Below are 26,828 nucleotides of genomic sequence, written 5' to 3' on the forward strand. Positions count from 1 at the left end.
ATTGTAGTTGTATTTGGCTGCAGGTACTCTAGCGGTTAGAGCGTTGGGCCAGTAACCAAAAGGTCACTGGTTTGAATCTGTTGATGTGCCATTGAGTAAGGCACTTAACCCTAATTGCTCCTGTAAGTCGCTCTGGAAAAGAGGGTCTGCTAAATGACGTAAATGTAAAATGCTGTATTTACGCTGTGGTGTCATTACTTCCCTTTATGGGCATCCAAACACCACTGTTTCCAGAATAGGCCATCTGCTCTGCTGTGATCTGAGAGCAGGCAGATTAGGGCTTACGTAACACTACATCGCTTTTCAGTTCATGTTATTATCATCCTAGTGTGTGTGTGTGTGTGTGTGTGTGTGTGTGTGTGTGTGTGTGTGTGTGTGTGTGCTGTAGCAGTACATACTGCTCTCTTCAGATGTTGTTTATGCTAGCGGTTAATTCATTTATTTATGCTAATAGTTTGTTTATGCTAGTGGTTGTGTTTTCTAATATAAAGGATGGTTTGGGTGGGGAAGGGCTTGTGAGTGTTGTGCTAAGCTACACCTGTTCTATTTTTAGTTCCTGATCCGGAGCCTCCCTGGTGTGTGTAGAGGGTTAAGTCCATCCTCCCCACTCAGAGAGGCACTGATCTCCCAGTAGAATGGAGAGTGGAAGTCGCCTGGGTCTGTTTGTGCTATCATTCCACTCCTTGCCACTCCTTGTTTGGCATGACAACCAGTGGCAAGGAGTGGAATGATAGCACAAAAACTGGTACCCAGGCTAGAGTGGAAGCCCTGTAAAGCAGCTTTCTAGTGCAGTGTCGTAGTACAGCGTTAAAGTAGCCTGGTCCCAGATCTGTTTGTGCTGTATAACCAACTCCCATGGTCATGTTTGGCATGACAGTGACCATAGCAGTTGGCAAGGCAGCACTAACAGATCTGGGACCAGCCTGTAACGTTGGAGTAACGTTGTATTATCGTTGTAGTAACATTGTAGTAATGTTGTAATAACGTTGTATAGTGTTGTGTCCCAGGCAGCATCTCTCTCTCTATCCTCTACTGCACCTGCTCAGCCAATCATGAAATCCATGTGCTATGTTGCATGGAATACTAGCTGTATAATTACCATGTTTGATTTGAATTATACCAAAATTCACATCATGCCATTAGCATAGAATTACCTTAATCACATCATAATAATGTTACTCATTACCAAGCTAAATACAGGGCCATATAACGTGATTCAAAGCATTTAGCATGTAATTGTGCTGCACAGCATGACAGAGATATCATGAGGCTAAAATACGAATATGTCCGGTTCCAGCATCTCACTGACAGAAGGGAAATAGCCTAACATGAATGCAACTGTCAGTCAATATTGTACCATTTCCGTTCAGTCCTGGAGTAGTGCATTTAGATTTATACAGAGTTTACAACTAGATAGTCAAGCCCTATGCTTGGGGCTTGAACATTTACATTTTAGTCATATAGCAGACGCTCTTATCCAGAGCGACTTACAGTTAGTGAGTGAATACATTTTCATACTGGCCCCCCGTGGGAATCGAACCCACAACCCTGGCGTTGCAAGCGCCATGCTCTACCAACTGAGCTACAGGGGACACTATCACTAACAACCAGTGGTGTAGTGGTGGGTAAACGCACGCAACCTTTTTTTGCAGAAAAAAATGCATTGAAAATATAGGGAGGGTTACTTTACTCACCGTGAACAGCAATCAGCGTTTTCCCACCTATGTTTTCCCTCTACGTCACTGCTAACAACCTAAGATTAGGTTGAATGTTCTCTCCCCTACAGTTAGAGATGGGGTTTAGCAGGAGGATTTGGTGAACTCAACTGGGATTGACCTCATCTCTTTGGGCCATTAGCTACATACGTATTTCACACGTCCCATTGGTGTCTCTTGGCCCATGGTGTGGTGGTGGGCAGTTCACCCCTTCCCCTGTGTGTGTGTGTGTGTGTGTGTGTGTGTGTGTGTGTGTGTGTGTGTGTGTGTGTGTGTGTGTGTGTGTGTGTGTGTGTGTGTGTGTGTGTGTGTGTGTGTGTGTGTGTGTGTGTGTGTGTGTGTGTGTGTGTGTGCGTGTGTGTGTGTTAACTTTGTGCAGCAACACAAACACACACCCCCACCCCTTTTCCCAGTGTGAGCTCTAGCTGTTTCCCCCCACACACAGACACACACACACACAGAGACACAGACAGACACACACACACACACACAGAGACACATACAGACACACACAGACACACACACCTTTCTGGGTCATTTTCATTCATGATTCATCAGTCCTAATGCTGGACTCAGGAATCGGGGGGTCTGGGTTGGGAGGGGTGCATGTGTGTCCCCAACACAAGCTGTCACATTTAACGGGTCACTGTTTTGTCACACATACACACTCAATTGGTGATGTGCACTTTGTGGGAAGGGGGAGGACAGGGTAAAGGAGGGAAGAGGGGTCTCAGAGAAAGAGAGTGAGAGCTAACTGTAAATTGATTCATTTGTGTTCATGGTTGAACTTGTAGCTATCTGTGACAGTATTTAGTAGAGTAGTTCACCAGGTTCATTCAGAGAGCTTTAAAATAGTACAGCGCAGTAACCATTTACATTAGTACAGTAACCATCTTTAAAATAGTACAGCGCAGTAACTGTTTACATTAGTACAGTAACCATCTTTAAAATAGTACAGCGCAGTAACCATTTACATTAGTACAGTAACCATCTTTAAAATAGTACAGCGCAGTAACTGTTTACATTAGTACAGTAACCATCTTTAAAATAGTACAGCGCAGTAACTGTTTACATTAGTACAGTAACCATCTTTAAAATAGTACAGCGCAGTAACTGTTTACATTAGTACAGTAACCATCTTTAAAATAGTACAGCGCAGTAACTGTTTACATTAGTACAGTAACCATCTTTAATATAGTACAGCACAGTAACTGTTTACATTAGTACAGTAACCATCTTTACGGTTAGTCACAGAGTGCATGGGTATGCTCTCAACCACACAGACATATATTTACAACAGTACAATTCCGTTTGCTGTTACAGTACACAGTACAGTAGCCATTTATCCCCAGTGCACTCAGCCACAGAGTCACAGCCAGAGGTAGGGAGGTTAGAGAATGCTGGTAGTGGCCCGCCCCGATGGAGTTGGTCATCTGTACACTGGGGCTGAGGAACTTTTTAAAATGTATTTAACTAGGCAAGTCAGTTAAGAACAAATTCTTATTTACAATGACGGCCTACCCCGGCCAAACCCTCCCCTAACCCGGACGACGCTGGGCCAATTGTGCACCGCCCTATAGGACTCCCGATCACGGCCGGTTGTGATACAGCCTGGATCGAACCCGGGTCTGTAGTGACGCCTCTAGCACTGCAAAGCAGTGCCTTAGACCACTGCACCACTGACACACTGAGCTCCTATTCTGATGTTTATATTGCTTGTTGGCTGCCACCACTCTCTCCATTATGAGTACAGGAAGTGTGTGTTCAGTAAGTGGGCAGCAGGCAGACTTGATCTACGGAGTCTAAAGCACTTTCTGTTTCCTAGGCGCCCCGGGCGTTGTGTGTGTCACAGGCATCTGCTGCTGTGGTGTCATCAACACGTGACGCGATGCACAAATAGGCCCTGGTGTTAATGTTTGATGGCTCTCCCGGCTCTCCCCTCAGCAGCAGCATCAGCAGCCTGTGTGGTTCCACTACACTGCACTCTCTCTCAGAGAAAGCTCTCATCGCTCCCCTGTTCATTCATTTAGACAGGTGTGATGTAATGGCGCTTGCCGTCAAGCTACAGTAGCTATAGCTAACGTTATAATGGATTCTCTCATATCTGGGCTGTTGATTTCTGGGGCTAAGTACGTAGAATATTCGGCAAGCACCTGGTTAATTATGAGCATTCCAGAATCCAGTTGATCTCTATGTTGGATGAAATAGTTGATTGTGTTGGAGAGATGGTATAGAGATGAGTTCCATAAGCCAGGGTTCTAATTGAAACCCATTCTGTTCTGTCCAGAAAAGCAACAAGCAGACGATTCTTCTTCTTTTTCAGAAAACCACCGCTACGCTATTTGCACCAGCGTGTTAATTCATGTTTTATAAGGATGATCCGACCGCCCATTTTCACCCAATTGATGTTCAGCCTCTCTTCCACGTGCTCAAAGGCTTACGATGTAGACAACGACCCATGATGCAGCAGTGACAAGAAAAACAACAACCGAGACGACGACTCTAGATTTCAGGTGGCTAGGGAAACGAAAAGGAAAGCCGCACACTAGGCTAGGGAAACAGCCCTGCTAGCTAGGAATACTCTTCCTAGTTGGCAGGATAGGAAGAGAGAGGAAAAGAGAGTGAGAGGAAGGGAGACTGGTCACGTAATGTATGTCAAAAGACCACAATGACTACTGCTTCATCGTGGAGATGAGATACAGCTCCGTATTCGTGAGAGCAACGTTGGGTGTGTGAGAGAGAGGGAGAGAGCATGTTTTTAATCCCAAGCTGACAGACAGAGGCACTAGACCCTTAGTATTAGTAGAGCTTAGTATTTCTATTTTGCACTCCAGTCACTGTAAACCTGCATTTCCATTTTATACCGTACAGGGAATGCCATTTTTATCATTTCAAATCATTCTTACTCGTTTCTACAATGAGTTTCAGGGGATCTCTGCATGCAAGGTGAAACGATTAGTATCTCTGTTTTGCCCTCCAGTCACAGAGACTCTGTTGGGGTCCTGAGAAGTACGTTGGTTGCGTGCTGGCCGCCTGGCCTTTTAGCCCTGTCACTGGTGGAATCCAGCTAAGGCCATGGGAAAGAGGCCACAGAACTCCCACAATGCCTTTGAAGGAACAGATAGATGTAGACAAGGCAGAAAGCCTTAAATCTCTTTCCAATGCCTCCCCTTGCCTTTTAACGTTTAAACTTCTCCATTTGTCTCCGTCAAAACAGAGCCAAATCTTTCTCATTGAGGAGCAGGGGAACATTGTTTGGTCATTTATGAATTAAACTGTTAGAATGCCTTTTTAGAATTTTAACGGATGAAACAGAGCTGAAACTTGTTTCTGTCAAGTTTAACTTATTATATTCACCAAACCGAAAAGGAATGCTTATTTTTATTCCTTTGCAGATACTTCCCAGTAGATTAGTTTATATCATTGCCAAGCAGAAGGGTTTAGTGGGTCTGAGTATGAATCTGGGTCTGATTCTGAGTCTGGGTCTGAGTCTGGGTCTGGGTCTGGGTCTGAGTCTGGGTCTGGGTCTGGGTCTGGGTCTGGGTCTGAGTCTGGGTCTGGGTCTGGGTCTGAGTCTCAGTCTGGGTCTGGGTCTGGGTCAGACACCCAGCACATTGACCCCCACTACTGAGTCCTAGGATGGTGGGTGGGTTGACCTTGTGATCCCTCTATTGTCCCCTCTAGCCTCACCCCCCAGCCCCCTCAATCAAGTCCTCCTCCAGATCACTATAGACCTGTATGTTGGTCATTTAGGGCATTATGTCCACATGCTGTTCAGGGGTCAGGGAGTTGTATAGGGGTCAGAGGTCAGGGGTGTTACAACTCAAACTTCATTTTCTACATTTGAGCAGTAGCCTACATCCAATATGACATGTTCATTTAGATTTCTGATATTTGGTTCTCAGTGCTATATGGTCAGGAGTGTGTGTTTAATGGTATTGCCATATTGTAGGGCCAGGCTACCTCCCCACTGGTTTGAGCCTGTGATCCAGACTGTGGTCCATGTGGGATGTGGAGGGGCTACTGTGGGTAGAGTGTCCTAGTTAGTTCTCCGGTGAGGGCAGACTGAGGCTCCAGAGTGATGCGCATACACACACACACACGCGCACACACACACACACACACACACACACACACACACACACACACACACACACACACACACACAGGACAGACTGAGGCTCCAGAGTGATGCTCCAGCTTTAGAGGTGCTGTGGAGATGTCACACCTGTTGGTGACCTTTATCTCACCGTACAACACTAATGCCTTTTCCACATCTCACACAAGTGAAAAAAGCCCGGTCCCGCCTGTCCTTCACTTTTCTCTCTTTCATTCCCTCTCTTCTCTCTCTCTCTCTCTCTCTCTCTCTCTCTCTCTCTCTCTCTCTCTCTCTCTCTCTCTCTCTCTCTCTCTCTGTTTCTCTCACTCTCTCTCTGTTTCTCTCACTCTCTCTCCCTCTCTCTTTTTCTCTTTCTCTTTTCAAAGGTCAGATCACTCACTTCCCATACTGCACTGCAACTCCCAGCTCCCAGGAGGACACAGGAAGTTCTGTTTTGTTCTGCAAGTGCAGCAGTCTTTCAAACCCAAACCTCTGGTACCTCCATCATTTAATATTTTAGTCATTTAGCAGACACTCTTATCCAGAGCGACTTACAGTTAGTGAGTGCATACATTTTCATACTGGCCCCCCGTGGGAAACGAACCCACAACCCTGGCGTTGCAAGCACCATGCTCTACCATCCATTCTCCCTAGACCATTGTTGATGTTGTTGTCTGCTCTAAAATGCTATACAGTTGTAACTATTGGTCAATAGCAGTGTAAAATTGCGTAGTATTGTTGTGTCCGAGATTTTCTAAAGCATATTCAGTATACTAATAATTCAGAATATTTTATCCCAGTGTTTTATTGTAAGACTTTAGCTCTTTTAATTCCCACATCTCCTCCTTCTCTGTCTCCCCCTATCTCAATGGTAGTCTCCTCCTTCTCTGTCTCCCCCTATCCCCTCCATGGTAGTCTCCTACTTCTCTGTCTCCCCCTATCTCAATGGTAGTCTCCTCTTCTCTGTCTCCCCCTATCTCAATGGTAGTCTCCTCTTCTCTGTCTCCCCCTATCTCAATGATAGTGTCCTCCTTCTCTGTCTCCCCCTATCCCCTCCATGGTAGTCTCCTCTTCTCTGTCTCCCCCTATCTCAATGATAGTCTCCTCCTTCTCTGTCTCCCCCTATCCCCTCCATGGTAGTCTCCTCCTTCTCTGTCTCCCCCTATCCCCTCCATGGTAGTCTCCTCCTTCTCTGTCTCCCCCTATCCCCTCCATGGTAGTCTCCTCCTTCTCTGTCTCCCCCTATCCCCTCCATGGTAGTCTCCTCCTTCTCTGTCTCCCCCTATCCCCTCCATGGTAATCTCCTCCTTCTCTGTCTCCCCCTATCTCCTCCATGGTAGTCTCCTCCTTCTCTGTCTCCCCCTATCTCCTCCATGGTAGTCTCCTCCTTCTCTGTCTCCCCCTATCCCCTCCATGGTAGTCTCCTCCTTCTCTGTCTCCCCCTATCCCCTCCATGGTAGTCTCCTCCTTCTCTGTCTCCCCCTATCTCCTCCATGGTAGTCTCCTCCTTCTCTGTCTCCCCCTATCTCCTCCATGGTAGTCTCCTCCTTCTCTGTCTCCCCCTATCTCCTCCATGGTAATCTCCTCCTTCTCTGTCTCCCCCTATCTCCTCCATGGTAATCTCCTCCTTCTCTGTCTCCCCCTATCTCCTCCATGGTAGTCTCCTCCTTCTCTGTTTCCCCCTATCTCAATGGTAGTCTCTACCTTCTCTGTCTCCCCCTATCTCCTCCATGGTAGTCTCCTCCTTCTCTGTCTCCCCCTATCCCCTCCATGGTCTTCTCCTCCTTCTGTCCAGGCCAATGTTGTCTGCCTCACTGGATCATCCTCCTCTCATAATGAGCGTTTGCAAACACATCAGTAGTACCTAAAACTAACATGGGCTCAGTCAGAGCAGACATGAGCCATTAGCACAACTACAGAGAGCCAGAATAGACAGCAGCATGCGCTAGACTAGGCTAAAGACAGCACCCCGCAATGCCTCCTGGGAAAACCTGTAATGCTGCCATTTGCTGACAGAACCCAGATCAGCCTTTAAATGGTTTAATTCCCCCTTTAACTGTTTAAAGTTTTGATTATCAATGCTATATGATCGGTTTCATATTTGTGGTGGTGGATTCCGTTTGTTGTTGCGAGTCATTTGAATGAGCCTTTTCAGAGATAGTGTTTAATGAATTGTTAATGAGCTAGGGGCCTGTCATGCTTGTGGGTGGTGTGCTATGTAATAAAGCACTCTGACATTCACAGCAGTTCTCTGTAAACATTATTCCAAAGACTTAAGCGCTCTCTCTCTCTCTCTCTCTCTCTCTCTCTCTCTCTCTCTCTCTCTCTCTCTCTCTCTCTCTCTCTCTCTCTCTCTCTCTCTCTCTCTCTCTCTCTCTCTCTCTCTCTCAGTTCAATTCTATTCAATTTAAGGGCTTTATTGGCATGGGAAACATATGTTTACATTGCCAAAGCAAGTGAAATAGATAATAAACAAAAGTGAAATAAACAATAAAAAATGAACAGTAAACATTATTCCAAAAGAATAAAGACATTTCAAATGTCATATTATGTCTATATACAGTGTTGTAACGATGTGCAAATAGTTAAAGTACAAAAGGGAAAATAAATAAACATAAATATGGGTTGTATTTAGAATGGTGTTTGTTCTTCACTGGTTGCCCTTTTCTTGTGGCAACAGGTCACAAATCTTGCTGCTGTGATTGCACACTGTGGTATTTCACCCAATAGATATGGGAGTTTATCAAAATTTGATTTGTTTTCGAATTCTTTGTGGGTCTGTGTAATCTGAGGGAAATATGTGTCTCTAATATGGTCATACATTTGGCAGGAGGTTAGGAAGTGCAGCTTCCACTTCATTTTGTGGGTTGTAGGCAAATAGCCTGTCTTCTCTGAGAGCCGGGTCTGCCTACGACGGCCTTTCTCAATAGCAAGGCTATGCTCACTGCGTCTGTACATAGTCAAAGCTTTTCTTAATTTTGGGTCAGTCACAGTGGTCAGGTATTCTGCCACTGTGTACTCTCTGTTTATCTCTCTCTCTCTTCTCTCTCTACCTCTGTCTACCTCTCTCTCCCCTCTCTCCTTCTCTCTCTCTCTCTCTCTCTCTCTCTCTCTCTCTCTCTCTCTCCCTGTTTCTCTCTCACTCCATAGTTGCCCTGAAGACCCACGCTTGCAAGGGGTTGAAGGCCAATGGTGGTAACCATGACAACAGCAAGACAGCGGGATTGGTGGATGGCTGGATGCCCGAGGGTGAACTCCTATTGCAGGTTGGTGGGCAGGCTCCAGGTGCAGGGCACACACGACAAGCAGTGTGACACCCCAGCTGGCGCCTGCACTACACCGTACATTCTGTGCACTGTAACTGGATCAGAACATGTTCAAATCATTGCATCAGAATGTTCCACATGGCCACTCATTATGTCAAGGAATACTATGAACTATCTTTCAACACACACACATGCACCCACATACACACACATCTATACACACACCACCACCTGCAGCCCAGGCACATCTAGTCTACTCCCCTCTACTCCAAACTGACCAGTAGACATAAGAAGGAGTGAACAAGACTACTCATGCTGTGAAGCTCATCTCATCTAGCGTGTCTCGCTTCAGATCAGGGCTGCTTTTATAGAGCACGCTGCCTGCCTGCCACAGTGCATCGCTACATGTCTTAGCATTTCCCCAAACTTTTTGGGCTTCTGTTCTGTCCTTTAAGCATGCCAACAGCCTGGAGAGAGAGAGAGAGAGTGAGAGAGAGAGAGAGAGAGAGAGAGAGAGAGAGAGAGAGAGAGAGAGAGAGAGAGAGAGAGAGAGAGAGAGAGAGAGAGACAGAGAGAAAGAGAGAGAGAGAGAGAGATAGGGTGAGAGAGAGAGAGAGATAGAAGAGAGAGAGAGAGAGAGAGAGAGAGAGAGAGAGAGAGAGAGAGAGAGAGAGATAGTGTGTGTGCGAGAGAGAGAGAGAGAGAGAGAGAGAGATGGCTGAAGTGAGCAGTGCTTAGATAGAAAGCTTTCACAGGCAGGCACAGAGAGAGAGCCTTGATAGAGAGGCAGGTGAGACAGGAGACTGCAGGGCTCTCACACACAGCAGGCACAACATGGCAGACATGGAAAGTCTCTCTTGTAGCGGGAGTGCACCACATGGGGACAAACATAGATATATATAATGATAGTGTTCTAATTCTATTTCTATGAGGGAAAGTTAAGTACTGCTGGTTTTGACAAACAGACGCCATGTCTTGCAGCATTTAGAGATTGTCAGAGAGAGAGACCACCCACAGGGTGAGAGATACCCTTCGCTAACATGTTGACCACCCTCCTTGATGGTTATTGGCACACTCTAGAAAGAAAAGGTTCTACCAAGCCTGCTGAGACCAGCTGATCAGCTTCCTTCCAACTGTAATTACAGTAATTAGTTTGGACTCATTTAGAGAAGCTACAAAAGTTACATCAGAAAACATTCCATGCCCATGCCATTGCCTACTTTGGTGCCCTCATTCATCCCCCAGCTCTTAAAGAGACAGTGCTCTATTCTGTCCTGCACTTACAGTGTTCTATTTGCCCCTGCACTTAAAGAGACAGTGCTCTATTCTGTCCTGCACTTACAGTGTTCTATTTGCCCCTGCACTTAAAGGGACAGTGCCCTATTTGGCCCTGAACTTAAAGGAATAGTGCTCTATTCTGCCCTGTTCTTTGGGACTGTATCAACAGTTAATTAATCAAACAAATACCAAAATATAGTTTTTGAGTGGAAGTCTCCTTTAAAGGGACAGGGCTCTATATTCTGCCCTGCTCTGTGCTCTGTACTGGATGTTCAGTCAGGGGAGATGTGATCTGCTTCATCTGCAGCCCCCCCCCTGTTGTGCCATCATGCAGAATCACACCGTGCCAGAAAAGTCAACACAGAATCTCTTAAGACAGGCTGAGCTACAGAGAGAGGGAGGGAATAGGGAGGGAGGGAGGGAGGGAGGGAGAGCGAGAGAGGGAAGGAGGGAGGGAGGGAGGGAGGGAGGGAGGGAGGGAGAGAGAGAGAGAGAGAGAGAGAGAGAGAGAGAGAGAGAGAGAGAGAGAGAGAGAGAGAGAGAGAGAGAGAGAGAGAGAGAGAGTTTGTGAAGGACGGAGAGAGAGGCATTGAGGAGGGGAGGAAATGAGGGGAAATTGTATTTGAGAGAGAAAGAGAATAGTAAATGGAGTGAGAGAGAAAGAAATAGAGGGGGAAAGAGAGAGAGAGATGCTAAATGAAGGTGAGGTCCTTATTCATGACATTGCTGTTGAGAGGGCCGGAAAGAGAAGGGAGGAGAAGAGATGGGGGAAGCAGAGGATAGGGGGAAGCAGAGGAAAGGAGAGGCTATTTCTGACCAGGCCTGGCTGTCTTGCTGTGTTCCATTTCAGACACTTGGTCATGAATTATAGAGTGACTGTGAGGACATCCATTATTGAAAAGGGCGGTAAAATAAGAGCAGAAAGGTGTTATTTGATATTCTCCATATAGCCTAATGTACTTTACCTTTTTTAGTCCACGTCATTCAGGTTATTTTTTCAGGTGATCCAAATATAATTCCATAAGCATTTGAAGTTCACCCGCAGAACTAAAGGCATGGGAGACATAAATGTATGAACCAATATCTGTGCATACCAAAAAGAAAACAACTGATTGTACAAAAAATGTATACACCCTGCTGTGTTCCCTGTGGCCTGCCAACGTTTGGCCTGCCAGTCTGTGCCAGTGTTTGCCCTGTCAGCCTGTGCCAGTGTTTGCCCTGCCAGTCTGTGCCAGTGTTTGCCCTGCCAGTTTGTGCCAGTGTTTGGACTGCCATACTGAGCCAGTGTTCGCCCTGCCAGTCTGTGCCAGTGTTTGCCCTGCCAGTTTGTGCCAGTGTTTGGACTGCCATACTGAGCCAGTGTTTGCCCTGCCAGTCTGTGCCAGTGTTTGCCCTGCCAGTTTGTGCCAGTGTTTGGCCTGCCATACTGAGCCAGTGTTTGCCCTGCCAGTCTGTGCCAGTGTTTGGCCTGCCAGTCTGTGCCAGTGTTTGCTGTCACTGTCAGGGGGCGTACATCCAGACCAGATAACATACAGGCTAGGAAAACAAACAACTAGCTTTGCCATGTTGCAGACTGGAACAGGCTTGCTCTCTCTCGCTGATCTTTCATTCAGTCTCTTTCCCTCTTTCCATTCCCCGCCCTCTATCAGTCCTCTTGTCCTGTTTTTTTCTCTCACTCCATCTCTCTCTTTTTCGTATCCATCTCTCTTTCTATCTCCCTTCATCCTTCCTTCCTCTCTCATGTTCTTTTCTCTCTCTCCGTTCTCACTGCGTCTCTCACATCCCCTTCCACTCTGTGTTTTGTTCTGTCTGCTGACGGCTGCTGTAACTACAGCAGGCAGCGTTCTTTCAATCTGGACAAGTGCATGATGTCCACAGCCTCATGAAATATAAAAAATACATTTTTGATCAAGATGTTTGGTGACTGCCCAAGTCCCTGACCCCCCCAGGGAGGGGGCTGTGTGTTCTTCAGCTAGACAGATGAATCTAAATATTTATACAGAGAGCCTGAACACTGCTCTGCTTTCTGAGTGTTTGTGTACAGTTTGGAGGCGTCGGGCCACAGAGATAGAACTAGGAAGTGGAGGATTTGGCTGCTGAGTAGAGAAGGAAGGACTTATAGATGGCCTGGGGTGGCAGTGGTGGTGGCAGCTTCTGGATATTTTTAGAGAGAGCGTAGGCCTACATAATAAAGAAGAAACTGTATGAGCCGGCAGCTGCGAGGCTCCTCAGGATCCCATGGATGTCAGGGTTTCAGACAGGACTAGGAGCCTTCAGGTTTAAAGACAGAAAAAAAGGCAGGCCAGGACAAGCAGTTTGTGGCCCTTGAGTTCATTATAGCTTACCCAGACAAAAGCTAAGTAGTACACTACACAGCGCTTACTGGGGGAATATGATATTGGGTCTGCCAGGTAGAATTTGAATCATATAGCTATTTACTTGCTAAAGGGATGGAATCATCCAACTTGATATTATCTAGGTTATGTTTCTCTGTGTGCCATCCATGGGAAAATGACTTAATGAAGATAATGACCATGTATGCTAGGCTATGAGGCTATGGTTTCCATCCACTGCAGATTTTGTAATGGGGTTCTCATTGCTGACATGTTGGAAATGAATATGAGTATTAGAGGATGTAAGTGTCAGGACAGCTGCCCTGTAGTGCCATCGGTTGGTTTAGGGAACGTGTACACGCATACACGCATACACACCTAGATCTAACAGAGCGACAGAACAACGAATTTGCCCCTGAGCATTGTGGGGGAGATGGAATAACAAAGTGTGAGACACTGTATGGTTCTGTGACCACCCCCCCTTCCTCCCTTTCTCCCTCTCCCTCACCTCCTCCCCCTCTTCCTCCCCTCCTCCCCCTCTCCAGCCTGTCTTTGTGTTCAGGTGACACGTCCTCAGAGTGGGGCCGCTTGCCTCTCCTCTCCTCCACAGCCTGAGGTGGTGTCATGCCCCCGTTTGCAGTTTCTCTTTTTGTTGCCCTCTGTTTCCCTCCTCTGTTTCCCCCCTCCGTTTCCCCCTCTCTCTCAGTTGTGTCTGTCAGAATAGACCAGGTTTGATAGGACCTCCTGTCCTCAGGAATCTGGCTGTCTGCACACTGTAGTCAGTCCTGCTGTTTTATACATGCTTGGTGTTGGCAGTCAAATGCAAAACACACCAAATGGCACAAATGTATCACTATAATATGGGTTGTCACTGTCATATCTGTCTTCTCGTGATGGATACCAAACACAATCATTCAAAAGCTGTTATTCATTTGCGTCAGTCTTTGCTATGTCCTCTTTGTCTAGCCAAAAGAATTGCACTCTCTAACGGCTTTGACAACAGTGAGCCGAGGGGACATTCCCTAACTAAATAACTTCCTGTCTGTTGTGACTTGTTCTCTCTCCTCAGGCCCTTAATGGTTTTGTCCTGGTCATCACTGCAGAGGGGGTCATATTCTACTCCTCTCACACCATTCAGGATTACCTGGGATTCCACCAAGTAAGTCTCTGCTGCTGATCACAGGGCTTGCAGCCACTCAAACCCACTGGCATACACACCATACACACCATAACACACACACACACACACACACACACACACACACACACACGGCAGAGAGAGGAGGATTGGGCCTGCCTACAGAGCCACAGTATGGTGCAGAGGGAGTCTGGAGGAGGTTAGATCAACCCTGGCCTAGGCCAAGACAGATGGACAAGGCTTTACATGACCCTGCCCTCATTCTATTTATGGAATGACCCAGGGAGTACTGGGACACTGACTGATGTACAGTACTAAACAGTGGGCGTTCCTCATTCCTCAGTAGGCCTATCTCACCTCATCAAAGAAGTGCTTAGTACGACTGTTCCTGGAGAGCTATTCAACCCTGTTCCTGGAGATCTATTCAACCCTGTTCCTGGAGAGCCTAAGTCCTACAGGTTTTTGTGTCAAACCAAATCTAGCGCACCTGTTTCTAATAATTAGCTAGTTGAGAAGCTGAATCAAGTTAGTTACAACTGGGGTTGGAGTGAAAACCTACAGGAGGGTATCTCTCCAGGAACAGGGTTGGAGTGAAAACCTACAGGAGGGTATCTCTCCAGTAACAGGGTTGGAGTGAAAACCTACAGGAGGGTATCTCTCCAATAACAGGGTTGGAGAGCCCTGCCCCTTCTCTGCCCCAACAATTGCAGCCAGAATGAAGGTGAATACAAATATGCCAACCTTCACCCAACACCGCCTTGAGTCCTTTCCTGCCCTTTTGCCCCCTCCGTTCCCTAGTCTTGCCCTCTGATACCCAGCCCTGCTCTGTGCACTTTAGTCTGCTTGATTCAGGATTTCCACTGGATAAGAGTTTGAAAAGAGCTGATCTATAGCATATTTAGCCACATACCTCTATAAGCATACATACTGTCTGTCCTACCTTGTTTAATTGATTTAACCCCCAGCAGCTGATTAACCTCTCTAATAGCCTTATTTATTCAGGTTGGATCAGTTTTTTATAACATTCATGTTTGCGTACACAGTTGGGCTAAGCTGTATTAGCAATTAATAACCCCCTAAAGGTCTCTCTTTTTCTCTTTCCTTCTCTCTCTCTCTCTCTCTCTCTCTCTCTCTCTCTCTCTCTCTCTCTCTCTCTCTCTCACTCTCTTTCTCCCTTTCCTTCTCTCTCTTTCTCTCTCTCTTTCCTTCTCTCTCTCTCTCTTTCCTTCCTTCACTCACTCTCTCTCTCATTCCTTCCTTCCTTCACTCTCTCACTCTCTCTTTCCTTCCTCTCTCTCTCCCTCTAGCGCTCGCTTTCTTTCTCTCTGTGTTCATCAGTGGAGGCTGGTGAGGGGAGGACGGCTCATAATAATGGCTGGAAAGGAGCGGATGGAATGGCATCAAATGTATTCGATGCCATTCCCTTTATTCCGCTCCAGCCATTACCACGAGCCCGTCCTCCCCAATTTAGGTGCCACCAACCTCCTGTGGTGTTCATACTGCTGTAACTACAAGCTGCTGTAGAATAAATGTTCCCACAGTGTGAACCACACCTCTCAGGCCTTGTTTCATTTCAACAACCATCACGTCACATCTACAGCACTAACTGAAATCCTTTTGGATGTGGCTGCCTGTTGTGGAGCTGTGTGTATGGTAATGAGAAGTAGCACTGAGATGCTAGTGTGATATGGAACCTCAGGCTGTGCTGTGCCCATGTCACCACTCTTTGTGTCCATGTCACCACTCTCTGTGTCCATGTCACCAACTCTCTGAGGTGGTCCAGCTGATGCTCTAAGCTGGACTCCTCACTGCAAGCGCACAAAACAAGGGGTCTAGTGTGTGTGTGTGTGTGTGTATGCACATCATCTTACTGATTTTACAGGAGTGAATTCAGTTGTGTTTCGATTATTTTTCAGTCCTATGTGTTGGTACACGTGACCGTTCTAAAGACCTCTCTTTTTCTCTCCTTGTTCCAGACGGATGTGATGCACCAGAGTGTGTTTGATCTGATCCACACTGAGGACCAGCAGGAGTTTAGGAGGAACCTACACTGGGCTCTCAACCCTCCGGCCGTGTCCCAGCAGGTGGAGTCACCCCCAGGTCAGTCTTACACTGCGTCTCACTGTCTACCCCCTTTTATGCCGGGCAGACCCATTTTCACAGAGCTGTCCAAAGCCACTGTGTGCCTTTCACATTACTAGCTAGCGATGTATGTTTGATGCTTTGTTGCAAATTTACAGATGGCATACATACAGTATATATGCCGTACTGAATTTGAACTTGTGGAAGGGGCTGAGGTGAACAACTAGCAGAAAAAACAAAACATAAAAAGTAGATGTCAGTTTGATGCTTTGTTTCAGTATGGTAGTTAGTTGTTGTGAAGTCTTCTTTTAACTTTAAAGTTACACATACATGGACAGATGTTCACAACTAGCATGAAAACATGATCAAACAAAGAACTGAAATGAGTCAGCCTGAAGTCACTGAGACCCAATGGGTTAACTTTTCCCTAAAAACAGCTGACCCCAATTTCCCCAGCTGAGCTCTGTACTGAGAGCGGGAACTAGATGAGAGAGAGAGAGAGAGAGAGAGAGAGAGAGAGATAGAGAGAGAGAGAGAGAGAGAGAGAGAGAGAGAGAGAGAGAGAGAGAGAGAGAGAGAGAGAGAGAGAGAGAGAGCGAGAGAGGAGGAGAGAGAGTAGAGAAGATGGATAGAGGGATGTGACCTTTATCAGGCACTCCATGACTTGCAGGGTAAATGTTAGAACACACACAGCTGTCTGTTTTAATTAGGCCGGGGTTATAGCTAGCTACTATAGCGTTACCGTGGTCCCCGTACTTTAGAACAGGCACGGAATGGAGAGAGGGAGGGACAGACTGGAGCTACACACACACACACACATGCACATACACACACACACCAAACATAACCCAGGAGCATCTGAACCCTGTTAAACTCTGTTGAACAGACATATTAATAGACCACAAATGAAGTAGCCATTGAATATAGTGATTTGACTGTCCTTGTCCTGATTCTATTCCGCAGATGGAAAGCCAGTCCCCAGCTCATCCCTGGTGACCTATAACCCCGACCAGCTGCCTCCAGAGAACTCCTCCTTCCTGGAGAGGAGCTTCGTCTGCCGCTTCCGCTGTCTCCTCGACAACTCCTCTGGCTTCCTGGTTCGTAACCAATCATATTCCTCCTCTCTCAACCTCATACACACAGGAGTAATGGAGACTGACATGTCTCCTTTTAGGAAGATTATTCTTGCAATGATGTTTGAGCTCATGTTCGAGATTTGCCCTCCATTGAAGACAGCCATTGTTGGACTTATGGTCTGTGTATGCATGGATATAAGGGAGAAGGCGTGTAAGTGCCTGTGCGTGCGAGTGTCCTTACTTCCGTGTGTATTGCACTCTTGCGTGCGTGCGTACGTCTACAAGTGTGTGTGTGTCAGATCACACCTCGAGACATCAGCTTTATTAGAAGAGAGTGTTCCTGCCGACTGTGCCACTGTGACTGTGTCCCATGACTGTACTGAGGGAAGCTGAGCCCTACAAGATCAAAGGCCTGGGAATACCCAGCCACTTCTAGTCTGGCCCCTGGCCTGGGGTGTCCCGACTCCCGCCAAAGAGCTCCAGAGGCAGGCACTTTACAGGGCTACCAGGGCTACTGTACCTCTCCCCCTCCTCTTATCCCAGGGCTACCCTCCACTACTGACTCCTGAACTACTGAATCCCCCCTACCCTATGCCCCCCCTCCTATCCTCCCTCTGCAGAACTCTGAGCATTCTACTTTCCAGGGCTACCTCCCCCATTCAGACCCCTACCTCCCACTACCTCTGCCCCCCCCCCACCCCATCCCCCCTCTCCTCAGAAGCCCAGTAGTGTGAGGCCAAAGGATGCTATTTTCTCCCAGCTAGAAAATACAGGGCTACCGTTCACTCCTGACTCCTGCACCCCCCCACCCCCTCACCCCCACCCTCCTTTCCTCCCCTAACTCCCCCTTCTATCCCCACCCACTCCTCTCCCCCTACCCTCCCCTTCCTACCCCTACCATCCTCTTTCTCCACTTCTCCATCAGCAGCCCAGCACTCTGAGGCCAAAGGAGACTATTTTCTCCCAGCTACAGTAGCTAGAAAGCCATAGAGAGCCTATTAGCTTGGTCAGCGTGGTGTCGTGCTACTTCAGACCACGGCGGGATCAGAAGCCCCTACCCACCCTCAGTAATCCGTCTTAAAGAGCCACAGGGTCGTGGGGAAAAGGGCTTTAATCTGAGGAGAGTACCCAGAGAGGAATTTGCTTAGTCAGAGTAGCTAGAGGACTCCCAAAGGGCTCAACCTTCTCCTCAGACTCTATAAAGGGCTGTGCTGAGAGAGAGAGAGAGAGAGAGAGAGAGAGAGAGAGAGAGAGAGAGAGAGAGAGAGAGAGAGAGAGAGAGAGAGAGAGAGAGAGAGAGAGAGAGAGAGAGAGAGAGAGAGAGAGAGAGAGAGAGAGAGAGAGAGAGAGAGAGAGAGAGAGAGAGAGAGCGAGAGAGAGAGAGAGAAGAGGGCAGAGCCAGAGCACATTGACTGGGTTAGAACACAGTAACATACAAGTAAACGTATTGCTGTAAGGGCCTACAGTATAGTCCATGTGCAGTCAGTATAGCAGCTGTGAGTGATATCTGCCTGTGCTTGCTGGCATGCAGGGCTCATGGTGGTGGTGTGCGTGTGTCATAATGGGCCCTCCTGCCTGGTGAGCACAAGGGGGGAGACCGTGGCATGACCCGCTCGCCCCCTCCTCTCCTCCACTCCTCCTAGCCTCTCCATCTCACCAGTACAGAGCGTGACCATGCAGAGTAGCGGGAGGCTGGAGGCAGGGGATGGGAGGAGAGGGGAAGAGGAGAGTAAGATCGGGGTACTTCCCAACTCTGTGGAGGTCATTTGCGTGAGCAGTAAGTCCAGGGTCTGCCTCGGACTAATTTCCATAGCTTTGTTTTGGTAATCCTATTGCTATTTGAGGGTAGATTCTTGACATCATTGCAACTCGCCTTATGTCCAGCAGAATAAATTATCAAGTGCTAGGGGGAGATGGGAGTAGAGGGCCGTGAGACCCACTGCACCATACTGGCCTCACACGAGAGGATACGGGCCGAGAGGAGAGGAGGAGGAGAAATAGGAAAAAGGAGAGGAGGGGTGGAGAGAGTTAGGGAGAGGAGGAAGTGGGGGGAGTTAGGGAGAGGAGGAGGTGGGGAGAGTTAGGGAGAGGAGGAGGTGGGGAGAGTTAGGGAGAGGAGGAGGTGGGGGAGAGTTAGGGGAGAGGAGGAGGTGGGGGAGAGTTAGGGAGAGGAGGAGGTGGGGAGAGTTAGGGAGAGGAGGAGGTGGAGAGAGTTAGGGAGAGGAGGAGGTGGGGGAGAGTTAGGGAGAGGAGGAGGTGGGGAGAGTTAGGGAGAGGAGGAGGTGGGGAGAGTTAGGGAGAGGAGGAGGTGGGGAGAGTTAGGGAGAGGAGGAGGAGGTGGGGAGAGTTAGGGAGAGGAGGAGGTGGAGAGAGTTAGGGAGAGGAGGAGGTGGAGAGAGTTAGGGAGAGGAGGAGGTGGGGAGAGTTAGGGAGAGGAGGAGGTGGGGAGAGTTAGGGAGAGGAGGAGGTGGAGAGAGTTAGGGAGAGGAGGAGGTGGGGAGAGTTAGGGAGAGGAGGAGGTGGGGAGAGTTAGGGAGAGGAGGAGGTGGGGAGAGTTAGGGAGAGGAGGAGGTGGGGAGAGTTAGGGAGAGGAGGAGGTGGGGAGAGTTAGGGAGAGGAGGAGGTGGGGAGAGTTAGGGAGAGGAGGAGGTGGGGAGAGTTAGGGAGAGGAGGAGGTGGGGAGAGTTAGGGAGAGGAGGAGGTGGGGAGAGTTAGGGAGAGGAGGAGGTGGGGAGAGTTAGGGAGAGGAGGAGGTGGGGAGAGTTAGGGAGAGGAGGAGGTGGGGAGAGTTAGGGAGAGGAGGAGGTGGGGAGAGTTAGGGAGAGGAGGAGGTGGAGAGAGTTAGGGAGAGGAGGAGGTGGGGAGAGTTAGGGAGAGGAGGAGGTGGGGGAGAGTTAGGGAGAGGAGGAGGTGGAGAGAGTTAGGGAGAGGAGGAGGTGGAGAGAGTTAGGGAGAGGAGGAGGTGGAGAGAGTTAGGGAGAGGAGGAGGTGTGGAGAGTCAGGTAGAGGAGGAGGTGGAGAGAGTTAGGGAGAGGAGGAGGTGGAGAGAGTTAGGGAGAGGAGGAGGTGGAGAGAGTTAGGGAGAGGAGGAGGTGGAGAGAGTTAGGGAGAGGAGGAGGTGGATAGAGTTAGGGAGAGGAGGAGGTGGAGAGAGTTAGGGAGAGGAGGAGGTGTGGAGAGTCAGATAGAGGAGGAGGTGGAGAGAGTTAGGGAGAGGAGGAGGTGGAGAGAGTTAGGGTGAGGAGGAGGTGGAGAGAGTTAGGGAGAGGAGGAGGTGGAGTGAGTTAGGTAGAGGAGGAGGGGAAAGAGGAGAAGGAGGAAGGAGGACGAGGCACAACTTAAACTCACCAAGAAGAAGAAAGAAATGAATTCCACCAATTACCGTTCTCATAAACTTAGTGTACCATTTTTATCTAATCTTTGAATTGTTAATGTAATCACTACATAGGACATACAGTACATTACAGTACTTTGGTTACATTACAGTACTTTGGTGTGTTTTATCCCTTCCTTGCATGTTCTCTAATCTTCAATGACTTCCTTCTCCCCTCAAGGCCCCCTCAGCCTTGTACAAGCTGCGTCCCAAATGACACCCTATTCCCTATATAGTGCACAACTTTTGACCACTGCCCTATAAACCCTTGTCAAAATCAGTGTACTAAATTGGGAATAGGGTGCCATTTAGGACGCAATCCAAGTCTCATCTGTGGTCATCAATTCCATTCTAAACATCATGTTCCTATTATATGATGGTTATTACATACAGCATGTTGTATTTTATCTGACTGAAGTAGAAGGATAATGAACAAGTTAATTGAATAATTTTGCTTTTCCTCATTCTACTGAGGTACTGGGGAGTCTAATTACATTCACCCTCTAGCATTCAACTGTAATAGAAAATAAAAGAGATGCATGTGCATTAATGTTAATGTTCTTTTGTTCCTTACTTGTTTTTATATTGGACAATATTCAACATCACGTTGTTCATTATAATAATGCCTGTTGTCTAGATCTTAAACACACAAGTCCTTGCACGGTTTTTGTTGTTGTTAGAATCCATCAACTAGTACGCCATGAAATCTTAGAAGGCTACCGTTTGGCTCAGGAAAAATCTATTTCTTCCTGTGAGAATTTCTTGCTTCGACATTCACTCATGTGCGATGTTATCTGAATAAAGATTGCACTGGAGACTGACTTTGAGCAGAAGACACAACACCATCAATATTCCAGTAGGAGATTCAAGCTGTCACACAAATCAAGCTCAAAGAATTATGCTTTTGCTGGTTTGACAGTTGCATGTCCCAGTGAATTGACACACATACAGTAGTTTCACTAGTTCATCCTGGTCGTCTGTGCTGTAGTCTCTCGTGACACACTGTTAGCTGACAAGAGCATGCAATATTTGTTTCTGGTTCCATGATCATTTGTAACCTAGTAGTAGCAAGTCCTTCATTATATAAACAAAAGGTATGTTCCCCAACCAGAACCAAATATTGCGTGCTGGCCATTTAAATGAGAGACTAGATCATTTGTACTGCTTTAGTAGCATTCTATTCAACTACAGCCCTTCATTACATAAACAGAAGGTCCAGCATCTTCCTAACCTGAAGGTACAGAATGTTCCTAATCTACAGTTTAAGCAGAAATCCACAGGACAGGCGTGAACTCTAAAATACCGTCCCAGTGCACCTCGTGCACCTCAACTCTCAGTAAGTCCTGATGTTTTAACAGGGTCAGAAGAAGTTCCCTTTCATTAGCTCCATGACACTCATCACTGTCAGGAGAGGGACTGATGTGTTACCGTGGAAACACGCCACGGAGAAGGAACAGAACATAACATAGCTCTCTAAGTATCTTCTCCGATCCGTCCTGTCCTGTCCTGTCATGTCACACAAAGAGCTCAGAGCGAGCCTGACACTGACATGTCGTGCACGTCACATGTGGGTTACTTACAATGAATGCAAATAAGCCTCTCTGCCCCCCCAGCGAACCGTGCGACCTGTGTGCTCTGCTGTTCTTTGTTGTTTGTCATCAAGGTGTACCACGCATCTACGTGATGGAGATAGATGGATGGTTCTACTGTAGTGTAGTGTGTGTATGTGCGTGTGTGTGTGTTTAATGTAATGTAATGTAATGTAGTTCTACACCGTCCCTCTGGGGCTCAGGCAGGCAGGGGCAGAGGAGGGTCTGAAAGTTTTATCAGTGCGAAAGCCACATGCAAAGGCTTCTCTGGCTTCTCTAATGAGCAATTTGATGAGCAGGGTTATGGCCTGCAGGGTTATGGCTGGGGATGACAGGGGATCTTGTATGTTTACAGTGTGGTCGACGGGCCCCCAGGCCTCCAGCCAGCCTAGCCAGGGACAGAGAGACAGGCTCAAAGACAGGCTCAGCCATTAAGACTGGTCTCTCTCTCTCTCTCTCTCTCTCTCTCTCTCTCTCTCTCTCTCTCTCTCTCTCTCTTATTCTGTCTCTCTCTCTCGCTCTCTCTGTCTCTCTCTCTCTCTTTGTCTCTCTCTCTTCTTTCCAGAGGCGACTGTTGTAAATAATGCTGATTGCGTGTGACAGGGAGAAATGAAACAGGCACTCTGAGTGGAGTAGGGAGAAGAGAGCACTTGTGATATCATTTTCATTGTCACAGAGGCAGCAGAGGAATATGTCATGCAGTTGAATGGGAGAGCGAAGAGAGAGTCCTAGTCTCTCTCTAGTCTAGACTGTTGTGGTTGGCTAAGGGAGATTGTTTGAAGTATTCAGTGTCTCTTCACACTCCTCACCTCTCTTTACAGCATACAAATGAATAACATTCCACTGTAGTATACAAACAGATATATAGCAAACCTGACTGACAAAGAGCTCTATTAAATGTTTTAACTGTTCAGTTTTACAGAGTTATTGTTCATTCAACCTCTCACTGAAGGTGGAACGACTGTGAACCAAATGCTTTTCCTCTAACCTGAGTGTGTGGTTTCTCTCTCTGTCCGATTTGAGAATAAGACTACTATTTTGTATTTTATTATTTGGCATACCTTTATCCATCGATAAAGATAACATGCTTAGCGTATGCCATGTGTATCCTGTGTTTTAGGTATAATAGTCATTTATATATCTCTCTCTCTGTCTCTCTCTCTCTGACTTCCCAAACTGTTAAAAAATAAAGATTGAGGTACATGTATTTATTTGTTTAAAATTGAATTGTTTCTGTTTGCTATCTAAATCCTGTAAACTACATGATTATGATGCAATAAAGGAAAGATGGCACATCAGAATTGCATTTGACGCTACATCACTTATGACATCACAAACAAGTTAATTTAAGCACATGACACCTGTTCATTCACCTGTCATTCTGTGTTCTTGAGCTAGCTTCGATACGTGTGAATTAGATCCAAAATCTCCAAAATGAATTCTTTGTATGTTGGTGACCCACCAAAACGTCCTAACCAGACCTAAACGAGATGTTTAGTGAGGCCGGACCAATCTTTTCTGTCCGTGTATGTAGGGATCGGGTTACACATCGTTCCCTCGGGTACGCCTACGTTAACTTTTATCAGCCATGCTCATGTTCAGCAATGATATGCTTGAAGGAAGATATCTGCGCATCATGAGGTCTGATCCTGACCCTACCCTGAGGAAGAGTGGGGTGGGAAACATCTTCATCAAGAACCTGGACAAGAAGTCTATAACAAACAAAAACCTATACGAGACATTCTCAGCATTTGGAGACATCTGTTTATCGAACGCTTTAAGTCACGCAAAGAGCGTATAGGAGGAACTTGGAGCCAAGGCCAGAGAGTTCAACAACGTGTTTGTCAAGAGGCATGAACGATGAGAAACTGATTGATCTTATTGTAAAATATGGACCAACCGTTAGTGTCAAGGTTATGAAAGGCGATAGTGGGAAGTCGAGTGGGTTCGGTTTTGTTTGCTTCAAGAGGCATGAGGATGCACAGAGAGCCGTGAACGAGATGAACAGGAAGGAGCTAAACAGGAGGCTGATATATGTAGGCCGCGCCCAGAAGAAAGGAGAGCGCCAGACGTTGCTGAAACTCAAGTTTGGGCAGAGGAAGCCTGACCCCAAGGCCAAATACAGAGGTATCAATCTCTTTGTAAAGAACCTGGATGATGCCTTTGATGATCACCGTTTAAGGAAGGAGTTTTCTGCATTCGGAACAATCATCAGCGCCAAGGTGATGACGGAGAGGCTTTGGCTTTGTTTCCCGCTCCTCCCCCGAGGAGGCCACCAAGGCTGTGACAGAGATGAATGGCCGTATCGTGGGCACCAAGCTGCTTGACGTTGCCCTGGCTCAGAGCAAGGCACAGCGCCAACAATACCTGGCAGACAGGGACAAGCAGTGTCATGGCAGTGCCCAACCCATCATCAACTCCTACCAGCCTCCCATTCCACAGGTAAATCCAAACAAGAATCATATATCCAACTTGGACATGAGTAATGAACATTCTATTGAGAAATGCTAACTTCGAATTCCATATAACCTTTTACTCCAATGTGTACATTCCTCAGACTCAGACCCATGCAGCTGCCTACTATTTCAGCAACCAACTGGCTCAGCTGAGTTCCAGCCCTGGCATGATGCCCGTTCAGCGGATAGCGCCCACGTCATCCTGCCAGTGCAGATGCAGCCACTGCCATGAGCAAGCCTAAGTACAAGTATGTGTGATCGAATGAAATGTGCCTTAAAGAAATACATAAGTACAGTACCATAAAGTGTAGCAGCAATCAATATGCTCATCATTCATCTGAGTGTGAGCTCGATTGAGGTCTAAGCAGTTTGATTGTTGATGTCTAGGAATTCCTATATGTGGAACATACAGCCAGCTTCTCATTCATTACAAACGTGACTGAAGCAAGCTTTGCTGTGCTCGTGAATCATTTCTCATATCTTCCTCCTTTCAGGAATTCAACATTCGCAGCCGGCGATGGCGTACGCAATAATCCTCTGCTCCCCACGGCAGTCCATATTGAAGTCCAGGAGCTTCACCAGGCTAAAGCCAGGCAGAAATATGTCCCAAACACTGGAGCTTGAAGCCAAGAGAGGGACGGGGTCCTTCAAACTTCCTTCACAGAAGAAGAAAGAAATTAAGACGAAATTATATTTTGCAGAAAAGGCCCAGAGCAGTCAGAATTCTGTTTCCTGTGTTCCCACTAGGCCCCTCCAATTAGGTCCCTCACTCAGACCACTCCCAGACAGTGCTATTTTGCTTTTGCTTGAGATGATTTTTAATTTTTTTTTTTTTAGCTATTTTTTATTCTTTTTTACCATTTTAATGGAAAACTATTACAGTAAGGCACTTAATTGTTACCCAGAAATTATTTGATGTTGAGATTAAAAAACGGCTGCATATGGACTTCAATAAAGAAGTACTTATTCAAAAAATGAATTCATGATTGACTCTGCCAAGTCATAAGATAAGCTAGACCTTGAAAGAAACAAGGGTAATTTTAGGTCTGAAAAAATATTAAAGTTTCCTTTGTTTTACTTCTTTTTACTGTGTTTGTGTGTAGCTGACATGAGTCGGGCTCATGGTTGCTCATGGTCTCGTGATGGGGAAGACCTGCCTGAGACTTCAAAATCAGTGTCGTGTCGGCCAATGGCCCAAAAGGGTGTTTCCTCTTGGTCTAATGGTTAAGACGTTGGTTTCTTCTGTGGTAGACACAGGGTCAGATCCCTCCCGTGACGCGCTCAGATCATTAGTTGTCTTGTGCGCAGACAAGATAGCTGAGCATTTTGAAACTGAAGACTGGCTGTAATATAATTTCAAACACACTGATACACACACACACCTCCTCGGTAACGTTGATCTCCAGGCCCTTGTCCTGGAGGTTGGACACGAGGGTGTTGTTGCCCGGCACCCTGTAGACGATTGTGTACTCCATACCTATGTTCTCCACCAACCCACAGCACAGCTCCACGATCAGAGGGACAAACTGGTGGAGGGGGGAGAGAGAGAAAGAGGGGAGGGAGGGAGGGAATAGTGGAAGAGAGACAGTCACTTAAGGGATGGAAAGTTGCTGTTCTTCAAAACGCACACGCACACTGTGTCTTGATCCATCAGTGTGTCTCCCTCCGGGATGCAACACATCTCGGCACATCTTAAAGGCCATCAATGGGACGACAGGCCTATATACTGCACAGTACATCCATGTCTTACAGTAGCTGCACCGCTCTACACCAGACCTGGGTTCAATTAGGATCCATTTTCTTTCAAATACTTTCAGCCTTTCGATTTCCTCTGTCTATGGTCCAACGATGTTAGGATGAAACAGTCAGAGGTCACCAAGTGCAACATAGCTTCAGCGTGTAAATTAGCTAGAAAGATGTGTCGGCATCGAGTAATTGTCTCTGGCCCCCTCCCAGTTAGGGGGAGTGACGAGCTCTACAGCAGAGTCTCAGCACTCAATCGCTGGTTGAAAACTGTTTTCTGCCCCTCCCAAAAGATAGAATTTGTAGATAATTGGCCCTCTTTCTGGGACTCACCCACAAACAGGACCAAGCCTGACCTGCTGATGAGGGACGGACTCCATCCTAGCTGGAGGGGTGCTCTCATCTTATCTACCAACATAGATAGGGCTCTAACTCCTCTAGCCCCACAGTGAAATAGGGTGCAGGCCAGGCAGCAGGCTGTTAGCCAACCTGCCAGCTTAGTGGAGTCTGCCAATAGCACAGTCAGTGTAGTCAGCTCAGCCATACCCATTGAGACTGTGTCTGTGCCTCGACCTAGGTTGGGCAAAACTAAACATGGCGGTGTTCACCTTAGCAATCTTATTAGGATAAAGACCTCCTCCATTCCTGCCATTATTGAAAGAGATTGTGATACCTCACAT

The 26,828-nt window shown here is 47.1% G+C and overlaps 1 protein-coding gene and 1 pseudogene across 1 annotated transcript in view; both read left to right on the plus strand.

Annotated features, from left to right (window-relative positions):
* The window catches only part of ahr1b (aryl hydrocarbon receptor 1b), a 35,822-nt gene extending 15,245 nt beyond the window's left edge, over positions 1-20,577 (plus strand). The window contains exons 4-10 of the mRNA XM_045215007.1: positions 8,965-9,080; positions 13,761-13,850; positions 15,806-15,929; positions 16,875-17,008; positions 17,608-17,717; positions 18,631-18,757; positions 20,542-20,577. Coding sequence (XP_045070942.1) covers positions 8,965-9,080; positions 13,761-13,850; positions 15,806-15,929; positions 16,875-17,008; positions 17,608-17,717; positions 18,631-18,757; positions 20,542-20,577 — 737 coding nt within the window. The remainder of the gene's footprint in view (positions 1-8,964; positions 9,081-13,760; positions 13,851-15,805; positions 15,930-16,874; positions 17,009-17,607; positions 17,718-18,630; positions 18,758-20,541) is intronic.
* A 2,765-nt stretch (positions 20,578-23,342) lies between these two features.
* Positions 23,343-25,163, plus strand: LOC121575638 (annotated as a pseudogene).
* Positions 25,164-26,828: the final 1,665 nt, after the last annotated feature.

This window comes from Coregonus clupeaformis, unplaced genomic scaffold (genome assembly GCF_020615455.1).
Source record: "Coregonus clupeaformis isolate EN_2021a unplaced genomic scaffold, ASM2061545v1 scaf0351, whole genome shotgun sequence".
Classification (NCBI taxonomy): domain Eukaryota; kingdom Metazoa; phylum Chordata; class Actinopteri; order Salmoniformes; family Salmonidae; genus Coregonus; species Coregonus clupeaformis.